Source organism: Borostomias antarcticus (genome assembly GCF_949987555.1).
Source record: "Borostomias antarcticus genome assembly, chromosome: 6".
NCBI lineage: Eukaryota > Metazoa > Chordata > Actinopteri > Stomiiformes > Stomiidae > Borostomias > Borostomias antarcticus.
In genome coordinates, this window is record NC_140239.1 from 9470473 (window position 1) to 9482934 (window position 12462).

Genomic DNA, 12462 nt, shown 5'->3' on the forward strand with positions numbered 1-12462 from the left:
GATAGAGATCCGTTTGTGCCAGATCAGAAAACGATCTCACGAATCTGTGTTCTAGGAAACACAAACAGCCACGCTGGGCGGGTTTAGGCGCGAAGACGGCGAAGGGCGGTTGAAGTTTGCATGTGACAGACAGGGATAGACAGATGGTTCATCCAATCATCTGCCAAGTTTATTTGAAAGTGCCCGCCCTTTTCCAAACAGTTTCCAATGGAGAGTTCCCAGATGGTTATGCGAAGCAAACCGTAAGGCGCGTCAGGCTAACAGATTATTGCTAAGGGGATAGAAGTGATAGACCAGGTAAAATAAGCATAGCCTGAAAACTACAAGGGAGAGATGGGTCACTTCCGCTCTCAGCCCACACACGAATACTGTCTGTGATCTGGAGAGGGAATCCTGCCCCTGTGAATCTCCTTAGGAGGAATATCCCTTTACTGAATGTTACTTCACATTGAAATGCCCCCCTGTGTGATCTGATACAGACATGTTTTTTTCATTCTTTTTCTCTCTCTCTTTCTCTCTCTGTCTCAGTACTCCCCCTCCCTCTCTCTGCCTTCTGTCTCTCTGTCTCTCTCTCTCTTCACTGTCTTTCTCTCTCTCTCTTCTCTGTCTTTCTCTCACTCCCTTCTCTGTCTTTCTCTCTTTCTCTCACTCCCTTCTCTGTCTTTCTCTCTTTCTCCTGCTTCTGTCTTCTTTCTCTACCAGAAAATAACCAACACCACATGTTTCATTATCTAGCAAATGCAAATGCAGTGAGATGCTCTGAATGGTTGAATAGCGAGGGAGGAGATCTGTACATGAGCTTCTGGTAAGTGTCTACACATGTCTGGCTAGGGGGCGGAGCTTTGTCAGGGGGAGGGGCCCCGCCTCATCATAGAGCTTGGATTAATAACAGAGATTCTGGCCTCCTCTGTCTCCTCCACTCCTAGTCTTCTTTCTCGTCTGTCTCCTCCTCTCCTAGTCTTCTGTCTCGTCTGTCTCCTCCTCTCCTAGTCTTCTGTCTCGTCTGTCTCCTCCTCTCCTAGTCTTCTGTCTCCTCCTATCCTAGTCCTCTATGTCTCCTCTCTTAGTCCTCTGTCTCCTCTCCTAGTCTTCTGTCTCCTCTCTTAGCCCTCTGTATCATCTCCTAGTCCTCTGTCTTCTCTCCTAGTCCTCTTTCTCATCTGTCTCCTCTCCTAGTCCTCTGTGTCCTCTCATAGTCCTCTCTCTCCTCTCCTAGTCCTCTGTCTCCTCAGCTAGTCCTCTGTCTCCTCTGTCTCCTCTCCTAGTCCTCTGTCTCCTCTGTCTCCTCTGTCTCCTCTCCTAGTCCTCTGTCTCCTCTCCTAGTCCTCTGTCTCCTCCTTTCCTAGTCCTCTTTCTCCTCTCCTAGTCCTCTGTCTCCTCTCCTAGTCCTCTGTCTCCTCCTTTCCTAGTCCTCTGTCTCCTCTCCTAGTCCTCTGTCTCCTCCTTTCCTAGTCCTCTGTCTCCTCTCCTAGACCTCTGTCTCCTCCTTTCCTAGTCCTCTGTCTCCTCTCTTAGACCTCTGTCTCCTCCTTTCCTAGTCCTCTGTCTCCTCTCCTAGTCCTCTGTCTCCTCCTTTCCTAGTCCTCTGTCTCCTCTCCTAGTCCTCTGTCTCCTCCTTTCCTAGTCCTCTGTCTCCTCTCCTAGACCTAGGCTGCGTTCACACGGCAGATTTTTTCGAAGCTTTCGAGCGTTTCTTTTCATGGTTGTCTATGGAGCCGTGCGGTCGGGGGGCTCGGGGCACCCTGCTCTGCCAGAGCCTGCGCGGCTCGCTTTTAATCAGCGCTCAAAAGTTTGGAAATATCTTCACTTTTGCGCGGAGCACGGAGGAAACGCTCTGTGATCGTTGTGTTCTGTCGCTTGGCAACGAAGAGCGCGTTGCGCTGGCCCGCAGTGCGCCTCGTCGTTTCAGCGTCTGCCATGTGAATCTGCCGTGTGAGAACGCAGCCTCGCAGTCGGATAGCGTTGAGGTTATGGTTAGGGTTGGGGTTAGGCCTCAAATCAGGACTTGGAGCAACATGTTCCTCTCTGGCAGTGGGCAGCTTGGACCTGGACGATTGGAAGAATGCTTTTGTGGTTTGTTCCGAGTCCTGTCGTACCTCAGCAGCTGACTAGTCAAATATAATATTGGCTCCAGAGCAATTTCTGTCAGGCTTCTCACAAGGCAGCTTTGTGAAGCTATGGAGGGGAAAATGGTGTGCGATGGACGAGTGGCCTTCACGCTGAGGATGAAGGGACGAGGGAGAAAATCCTTAACAGCCATATGCTATAACTCAGACAGACAGAGACAGACAGAGACAGACAGAGACAGACAGAGACAGACAGAGACGTGCAGACAGACAAACAGACAGACAGAGACATGCAGACAGACAGACAGACAGACAGACAGGCAGACAGACAAGCAGGTGGGCAGGCAGACAGACAGACAGACAGACAGAGACATGCAGACAGACAGGCAGACAGGCAGACAGACAGACATAATTCATATTATAAATCATTTATACTAATGTTGAAACCTAATGTAATAATGAAACCATAATACTGGGATTGTCTCTATTGTCTGTTATATGTCTGTTATGTGTTAGTTATGTGTCTGTTATATATGTTGTTGAACACTGCTGTTGACTATTACTAAAAGCTTTAAATAGCTTCCTTGGGGTGACCTTTTCATACATCCATGCATTGTACAAATTCATAGAGTATGCTCCATGATGATGTATGAATAAACCAAAATATAAACCATAAACCAAACCATATAGCAGGCAGGTGAACCCTGACCAGTCCCATATTCTGTAGGACAGTGTGTACCAGCAGTATGCTGAACCCCCTGTCCTGAAGCACAGTGACGACGTGTCTCAGTCTCTCTCCCTCACCACCACCACCAGGGGTGTGAAGCACTGGCAGCTCACGTAGGCTCACCTCACGTAGTCTCTTTCTACTTCCGTGGCGTTCTGTCCATAATGACTTTAACGACTCAATGTCAGTATCTCTCAACGTTAGTGTCTCTCAACGTCAGTGTCTCTCAACGTCAGTGTCTCTCAACGTCAGTGTCTCTCAACGTTAGTGTCTCTCAACGTCAGTGTCTCTCAACGTCAGTGTCTCTCAACGTCAATGTCTCTCAACGTCAGTGTCTCTCAACATTAGTGTCTCTCAACGTTAGTATCCCCCCAGCACCCACCTCCTGCTTGCTCTCTTTAAGAATGTGCATCTCTGCTTTCCCAGGGTCCTCCTGGTCCCCATGGAAACCCCGGTCGTCCAGGCTCTCCGGGACTCAAGGTATGTATAATTACATCCCCAACAAACAAACAAACAACCCCCTACCCTCACTCTATAAACAATATGTCCCTCACCCTAATCCAACGCAATAAACAATATCATGTATCACAAGTCAGAGGCCGAACACTGAGGAAGAATGTAAACATTTGTCCACCTCGCTGGGCCGTATTGCCAGGTGAGTTTGGTGTCTGTGTTTTGGGGAGGCAGTGCATACCGTAGATAGAGGGGTATCAGCGCGTCTGCCGACGGCCGAGTGGAAAGCTTGTCGTGCCGCTAGCGGGTCCCTACGGTGTTTAACGCGCGTAGGTGCATCGCGTTTCCACATTTTCCGTTCCGTCTACAACAGTAAAACATAATTGATACCAGGCTTTGGCCAGAGCTCGCCACGCTGCCAAGGAAAAGCAGAACTCCCCCCTGACGCGGGGACGAGGGAGAGCGCTGGAGCCCCACCATGCCGGCCTCCTCGCCGTGTGACCCGCCACACGCACGCAAGCTGCGCTTCTGAGACACGCCCCCCGAAACCCCCACGATTAACAGCCTGTATGTGGTCTTGTCCTACAATTTCCTCATCCTACATTCTCCGATTTTAATGATCGATAAAAGGAGAATGTTGAAGTTATCGCAGTTTGTTAGGAACTCTTAGGAGGTCTTCATTAACGTTGCCCCTCTATAAACCCTCTGCATCAAGTAAAGTCCAAGTAATTTAAAGGCGAATAAAGAATAATTGAGCAAAATAACAATAAATTAATTGAGAACATGAGAGGAAAGAGCAGGTATTACATTTCGGTTGTAAACCTGAGGAGAACAATCACATACCTTTTTTACGACTGGGCAGCAAGTGTAACTAACTTCTCAAAGTTTCCACCTGAAGAGCACATGGTGCAGTCGGACAATGAAATCCCAGGATGTTCACCAGCGAAGCCGCTGGCAGCAGCTGCGGCTCGTCTGGAACCGGCTTCGGGAGAAGTGGGTCTGGAGGAAATTTGAAAGAAAGACCACTCGGTGCCAAGTTGCAGCGTACATGAAAATGTGCAATGCAGGTGGCGATGGAGGGGCTTAGGTTACCAACAATAATGTGGTGAAATGGCTGTATTCGAACAGAAGCATGGGTGTTAAGTAACTGCTGACATGAGTTGCGCACTCAGCGGTTTGGATGAAAATAGCCCCCCAGCCTGGAGACCGGGGGGGGAAGTCAGGACCTGCTGGAGTGGGTGGATATAAGCGAGTCCACAATACGGCGTTTGTTTCCAAAGCCGTTTCTTCGCAAGACAAAGCATGTCATTACCGGATCCGGCGGACGCATTTGGTCCTGATTATAAACGGATCTCATTGCTTTCCCGCCGAGGGAGTGGATGAGTTGTGTGGCGTATCTCGACGGTGCGGCGGTTTGAACGCAGGCGGTCTCTTGAACACGGGGGCCGTCGGGCTGCGTCCTATTGCCTGAAAAGGGAAAGGAATGTTCCTGGTCACTCCCAATAGCGTTTCAGTGGCTTGATGTAAACTGTAAAACTGGAGGAGGGTGTAAATGGCCTGTTCTCTTGTGTAAATACTACAGCTGAGGGCCGAAGTGAACCCACTCACTCCCCCGTACCCCCCACAAGCACTCAAGTGAGGCGTAATGATATAACAATATACAGAAACTGTGCTGTTAGCTTTACTAGACTGTTGTGTGTGCAGATGTCGTTATCTACGTGCGTGAGGGGCTGTGAGAGCAGCCGACCGCTGAAACTTCTCTCTCTTCTCTCTGTTCCAGGGCCAGAAGGGAGACCCCGGCCTGTCGCCTGGCAGAGCACCCGTAGGAGTCAAAGTAGGTTTCTGTCCCACCCGTCCTCTGAGGGGAAGGGCTGTGATACCGACGGTGTACGAGGCACAGTGCTGTCCCCAAACTAGGGCCCTCCTGCCCATTAAAGACTCAAAGCCATTCCCTCAGTCCAGCTCCCGTGCTGTGGGGGGCTCCGACAAGGCTCACGTCCTGCAACTGTTCTGTTTCTAGGGAGAACCTGGTGCGACCGGACCTCCAGGACCGCCCGGGCAAGTCGGACGAAAGGTAGGAACCCCATCTTGAGATCCACGTAACAGTCCAGTCCACGTAACAGTGAAACCACTGTCTTACACATGTTGATTCATAACTCAGTTTCTTATGGGCAGATGTACGTACGTACGTTAGTGAGCGCAGCATAAACAGCGACTTATGGCCATGGTCATTGTAGGCTATACCTGGCATCTATTCATTTTCTAATATTTTGTTTGAAGTTTGAGAATTCACAATCGCAGTTTACACTGAAAATGATTGCAAAATGTACTAAAGTAGCTAATATAAAAGGATACACATATTAAAAGACTAAATTACACATTACACATTACATAATGACCATCCAGACCTTAAACGCAAAACCTGTCACAGTATACACACAGAGATCTATACACACAGACTCACACATCACAGACAGGACAAGACCTGGGGACGATTATATAGACTTGTTATAAAGTCTGACAGCTGTGGGCAGGGTTGATGTCCTCAGACGTTTCGTCCGGCAAGGAAAGTCTGGGAAGGAAAGCCGATCGTTTACAAAACCTTGAAAGTGCTCCCCATTGTTTCCAACTGTCTAATCAGTGAATGTCTGCATTGTGAATGCGCCAGTTTTGTTGTCGTTCTCCACGTTATAATTGTAGCTCACTGCATTCGAATTATTTTTGACCTAATACATTGGGACATATTAAATCTATCTGAGACCAATTTGGTGAGTATCATGTGACCTTGTGTAGTTAGAACGCTTCAGTAAAGCTGGCAGTATGGGAGCTATCTCCAAGTCGTGAAGACGTCCTACCAAAACATTCGTGGACATAATTAAGATGGATGTGGAAGTGGAGACCACTGATGAGATGACCAGGTGTGTGGAGGACCGGGATGACTGGAGACGAAGATGGGAGGACTGTCTGTGGACGACGCTGCATGAATACAATAGCATATCGGACCATCAAAAATATTTCATATTAATTGTGCCCCCTCATGCAGTTTATCTGCCGCCTGTAAGACTGAGTCCTGCCCAGATAGCAAGCGGATCTGGGCCATATACAGGCCAGATCTGGCCCTTGTGGTTTAGTTCCGGCCCATATATGGCCCAGATCCGCTTGCTATTTGGGTGGGGACAGCTCCGCCTCTCAGCACATCTGTCCTGCTGGAGCGACAGCTGCCCGTCGTTTTGGAACGTCCCCAAGCAAACGCGCTGACTTGATTCCACCTGCTTTTCAAAGTTGGAGACATTTCACCACAAAACACTTCCCCCCCCGCAGTTTTCATACGTACTGTACAGCGGAAATACGCAGTCGTTCTCTCGTTACGCGTGTCCTCCCGCAACTTCCCTCGCCCCTCCCATGAATGCACCCGGTACCGTCTGCGTGAGTAGGAAACGCGCTCCGGCGCCGGGGCAGAACACGGTTTTAACCATGTGCGGTCCGTGCGTACACACCGTGCCGTGTTTTAGCCGCGTGTTGCGCCAAAATCACACCCAAAACAGGCGCTAACATGCGAGTACATCTGCCCCCGGCCTGAGAGCGAGAGCGCGTATCAGCCGCGTTGGATGTAGCTTAATCAAAAGACCGCACCCACATCCTGCCTACTGTGAAATACAAATTCCTTCGAGGAGGATTTCCTCAAAGAATAAGTGTTAGAAGGCTTCTGCCAAGGCATGCGTCTCCCAGGATGTTTCTTCATGTCTGGAGGGAGGCCAGCAGGCCGGGCTGAGCACCTGCACTCAGAATCCTTCTGCCTGACACACTGGAATAGCTGGAGGTTTTCTTTTTGGGTGGAGACGATTGTGTTGCACAACGGGGTAATCGTAGCAGCTTAGAATACATGTTATGTAACTCTCTTTCTTAAAAAGCTTTTCTCCACGGTGGCCTTACTGTATTGGGTTAGTGATATCAGTTTTTGCTGCAGTGCCAATGTTCTTTCCCAGTCTCCGATCCACTCCGGATCTATGACTGTACCTGCAGCAAGCACACTACCAAAGAGTACATGTTAAATGCTGCTTGAAAGCCCTCTGAAAGACACAACCTCTGCTGTATTCCATCCCGCGGTATATGACAGAGTTATTCTGAAGCCAGAGCCGAAATCAGCAGAAACTATCTAATAAACAGACGCAGCCTGGCTGGTGGTTGGGCCTAGCGCCAACTGAAAATAACTGTCACACCTAATGAGAGATGATTATATTAAGCAACGCTAACAGACCAATGAGGGCACTGTAAGAGAGCAGTGATGCTTTGGCTCCAGCAACGGCAATCTGTTACGCAAAAAGGGAGAAGCCCGATCTGTGAAAGACCATCTGTTGTACTCAAACGTTATTTCCTTCACTGTAGTAAAGTGGACCCAGGGAGAGGGTTCTTCTCCCAGCTCTGTTGGTGTCATGGAAAGTAGAGTTGATCAGACAAAGTTAACCTGAGTTCTGGGGAAAGGGTGAGGAAATTGGACACAGATAGGAAACAGTTACAGAATTGAATGAGCTGAGCACATTGTTGCCTTGACGTGGATTTTTAGTGGACTTCACTCAGTGTATATGAAGTTTGACATAAGGAAATATTTTGTTTATTAAGGTAAATTCTGCATGACCCCCTTAAGGGCATATCCTTGCCCTTTCCACAGCCTGCAATGATGACACAAATAAAAAAAACTACTTTCTGTACAGTATGTGTCATTTTGAGCTGTGACCAGCTCTGCGGTCGGTCGGTCGGTCGGTCGGTCGGTCGGTCGGTACCCTTTATTAGGTACACCTATCTACTGTAGTACTGGGTAGGAACCCTTTCTTAGGTACACCTATCTAGTACTGGGTAGGGCACCTTTATTAGATGCACCTACAGTATCTGGTATTGGGTAGGACCCCATTTTGCCTCAAGAACAGCCTGAATTATTCGTGGCATGGACACAGTGAGGAGCCCTTCTGCACACCACTGTTTTTGAAATAGATAGACTTTACCTAATAAAGTAGCAACTGGATGTAAATTCTGATTATAATGTTTTTCATTGTCACTTCAATTTTGCCTGACGGTTGGTAGACCATGGGAAAGCTGGTGAGATAATAACTCTGAAAAAAAAATTGAAAAAGAGACAAGATTGTCAAAACAAAAAATTAGACCCTGGTCACCCATATGGTGACTAAGCCTCATAGAAGTGCCTCATGATCCTAGTTTATAAACTGTGGTACATAGACTTGAGATATCTTGGCTTGAGTGCTGCAGTGGAGGGGATGTGTGTTTACATGATTGCTAATCTCCAAGTTGGTGTTGGCATGCGGTGGTTTACTCTGCTGTGCCACCGCTGAAAGGAAGGCTCATTACTAGCACTTACTTGCCTGGCCGGCTGGCAGCTGTTGGCACACAGTTGGTCGGACACAAGAGAGTAGTCAGCTAGGGCCTTCATCTGTCTGGATATAGACACATACTGCCTATGTCCTTCTGAAACTCTCTTTCTGGAACAGGTTAGAGTTAGCTATCTTTCTCGAGTTTGAACTAACTCTCTTTCTGGGACAAAAACCCCAGAGTTTCCCTCATCTTATGGTTAGAAAACTCATTTTACTAAACCCACTTTCTGGAGTTGTTGTTGTTGTTGTTGTTGTTGTTGTTGTTAACAGCAGATATGTCTCCCCTGAGGTATAATGACAACGACACACTAATGCTTAGTGGTCTGTTTCACAACCATGTGAGCATTTTAACAAGTTCTACAAGTTAATGAGGCACTGAATGTTTTATTTGACCCAATTAAACAGGCTAGAGGCTCCTCTGCCATGAGCTCAGACACCATGGTGTTGAAGTCTGATCACCCAAGAGATCTGCTTCACCTGTCAGCATAATAACTGGGATATTACACACACCTTGAGCTGTTTGTGTGTACAGACATGCAGACGGATATTGTGGGTGACTAGAGTTATTAATCCACATTCTTAGATTGGGTTGTGTGATGTTTGAAGTCTTGTCTGGTAGACACTAGTCTCTAACGTTATTGTTCTTCCATCTACAGGGGCAGAAAGGCCATCCTGGTCGCTCTGGTCATCCAGGAGAACCTGTGAGTACTCCTTGGTTCCACACGTCTGTTTGACTGGATCTGTGCTTCTGAGACGTTCATCTACACAGGTAGCATGTAACACAGTGGGGTTTAAATTGCTTGGGTCACAAAATGATGAAGAACTTTGAGTGAAACTTTGAGTGGACAGCTCGTTGAAACAGCATTAGTCTGACTTGGTTTGTGTGAACAACACATTGTATTCGCTATTCCATTTGCCGACATTGTGTCTTAAGCAAAGCAAAATCTAGGACTCCACTGTGAAAACCGATTGCTCCCCAGGCTCTCCTCTCATTTATGCTTAGAACACACACACACACACACACACACACACACACACACACACACACACACACACACGCTCCAGAACAGTACAGGGGGGAGGAGACTGCTTGTCAAGTGAGGATGTTACACATGAGCAGCAGAGGAATCTTGGAGGGAGGTTTCGGCAGGGCAGGAAACGGGCCAAACAGTCTGGACACAATGCTCGCTGCTAGCCTGGCTCCCTAGCAGAACTAGGAGAGTGTACTATCACTCCCAAGTATGTGTTGTGTCACCGAGGGACTCCTTGGCCCTGAGTCTGTAGATCTCGGCAGTGTGAACGACTGCAAGCGTGTAATAAAAATATAGTGTGCTCCTCGGTATGTATGTGTTCGGTACCACAGAGTTTGCTTTCCTCCATAACGTCAACCAGGCCTCTCGCTGCAAGAATGCGTTTGTTTTTGGGTTTCGTTTTGGAAACTGAAACTGCATAAAGCATGAACATCATCGTCTGAAAGCTATGATTACAGCGGTTAGCTTTCGATAGAAACATGCTGTGATTTCCCAGATGCCTTCATTAACTTAAGTTCACGTTGTTTGCATGATTGTAATATTGAGTTTTATGAAGACCATGAAGATGACTCATGCCTTGATGAGTATCAGCTGATGAGGACAAGCTTTCTAGGGACAATAGTCAGACCGTATGCAGTTCTACCGCACCATACTGTGGGCTTGATTGCATGTCCAGTGCCGATATCCTCAATGGCTCTGCCCCAAACTCAATACTGACAACAAACGGTCTTCAGAAAGACCCCGGAGATTGAGTCTTCTTCCTGAATCCTCTCTTTCTTTCCTTGTCTTATGCTCACATGGCTTCACTTAAACAGGCAGGAGACTGCAAATGACACAGTTCTTGTGGCCGTTCTCTCTTTTTTCATCTCTTACTCCTCCCTCTCCCACTCCCTCCCTCCTCCTCACTCCTCCTCCCTCCTCCCTCTCTCTCTTCCTCTCCACAGGGCGAACGAGGAGCTGATGGAAGCCCCGGGGCCAAAGGTTATCCTGGCAGGCAGGTGCAGTACATCTACACACACACGCACACACACACACACACACACACACAAACTGTGTCAGGAGACAGAGTCAGGGAGGGACTTGGGAAGGAAAACACAACTGGTTGGATTTGGCTGAAGGAAAGGACGTGTTTGAAGGAGCAACAGAAGGCCTGAAGGCTGTGGGAAAACCGGTGGTGAAACTCTGATTTATTTATTTACCGTTGGGCGTCCCTGGTCCACTGGTCTGAAATGTGCTACCTTTGGTTTCCATCGTCTTACCCAGTCGTCATCAGTAAACCCTTCAGTAAGAACCAGTTCCAGCAGCAGCAATGGTAAATGTCGAATGGACTGAACTTAGTATAAAAGCACTATATGCTTTTATCCAAAGCGCTTTGCAATGAAGGCCTCTCATTCATCCATTCAGAAACACATTCACACACCAGTGGCGGCAGCTGGCATGTAAAGTGCTAGCCTGCTCATTGGGAGCAACTTGGGAGCAACTTGGGGTTTGCCCAAGGACACTTTCACGTGGACAGGAGGAGGCGGGATTGAAACCGACCGACCCTGTGGTCACTGGACGAACCGCTCTACCTCCTGAGCTACAGCCACCCAAGCCGCTCCAGCAGTTACAACACTAGAGAAATATGAATAAGACCAGTTCCACCAGCAGTTACAACACTAGAGAAATGTATGAATAAGAACAGTCCCACCAGCAGTTACAACACTAGAGAAATGTATGAATAAGACCAGTCCCACCAGCAGTTACAGTGCTAGAGAAATTTATGAATAAGAACTAGTTCCACCAGCAGTTACAGTGCTAGAGAAATGTATAAATAAAGTACAAATAAGTTTCCATCATCTTTTCCAAGCTCAAACTGAGTCTCATTCAGGGCTCCATTTCTGGGAATAACATGTTCTCCTGTAACTGTGTAGTAATGCCAGGTCCCCTGTAGTTGAGTAGTAATGTCAGGTTCCCTGTAGTTGAGTAGTAATGTCAGGTTCCCTGTAGTTGAGTAGTAATGTCAGGTTCCCTGTAGTTGAGTAGTAGTGTGGTTCCCTGTAGTTGAGTAGTAATGTCAGGTTCCCTGTAGTTGAGAAGTAGTGTGGTTCCTGAGTTGAGTAGTAATGTCAGGTTCCCTGTAGTTGAGTAGTAGTGTGGTTCCTGAGTTGAGTAGTAATATCAGGTTCCCTGTAGTTGAGTAGTAGTGTGGTTCCCTGTAGTTGAGTAGTAATGTCAGGTTCCCTGTAGTTGAGTAGTAGTGTGGTTCCCTGTAGTTGAGTACTAATGTGGTTCTCTGTAGTTAAGTAGTAGTGTGGTTCCTGAGTTGAGTAGTAATATCAGGTTCCCTGTAGTTGAGTAGTAGTGTGGTTCCCTGTAGTTGAGTAGTAGTGTGGTTCCCTGTAGTTGAGTAGTAGTGTGGTTCTCTGTAGTTGAGTAGTAATGTCAGGTTCCCTGTAGTTGAGTAGTAGTGTGGTTCCCTGTAGTTGAGTAGTAGTGTGGTTCCCTGTAGTTGAGTAGTAGTGTGGTTCCCTATAGTTGAGTAGTAATATCAGGTTCCATGTAGTTGAGTAGAAGTGTGGTTCCCTGTAGTTAAGTAGTAGTGTGGTTCCTTGTAGTTGAGTCGTAGTGTGGTTCCCTGTAGTTGAGTAGTAGTGTGGTTCCCTGTAGTTGAGTAGTAAATTCCGGTTCCCTGTAGTTGAGTAGTAGTGTGGTTCCCTCTAGTTGAGTACTAATGTGGTTCTCTGTATTTGAGTAGTAGTGTTGTTCCTGAGTTGAGTAGTAATATCAGGTTCCCTGTAGTTGAGTAGTAGTGTGGTTCC

At 47.6% G+C, this 12462-nt stretch overlaps 1 protein-coding gene across 1 annotated transcript in view; it reads left to right on the top strand.

Moving 5' to 3' along the window:
- Positions 1 to 12462, top strand: part of col27a1b (collagen, type XXVII, alpha 1b) — a gene marked incomplete at both ends in the record, with an annotated part of 78550 nt that overhangs the window by 16715 nt on the left and 49373 nt on the right. The window contains 5 exons of the mRNA XM_084439990.1: positions 3220 to 3273; positions 5027 to 5080; positions 5267 to 5320; positions 9287 to 9331; positions 10606 to 10659. Coding sequence (XP_084296116.1) covers positions 3220 to 3273; positions 5027 to 5080; positions 5267 to 5320; positions 9287 to 9331; positions 10606 to 10659 — 261 coding nt within the window. The remainder of the gene's footprint in view (positions 1 to 3219; positions 3274 to 5026; positions 5081 to 5266; positions 5321 to 9286; positions 9332 to 10605; positions 10660 to 12462) is intronic.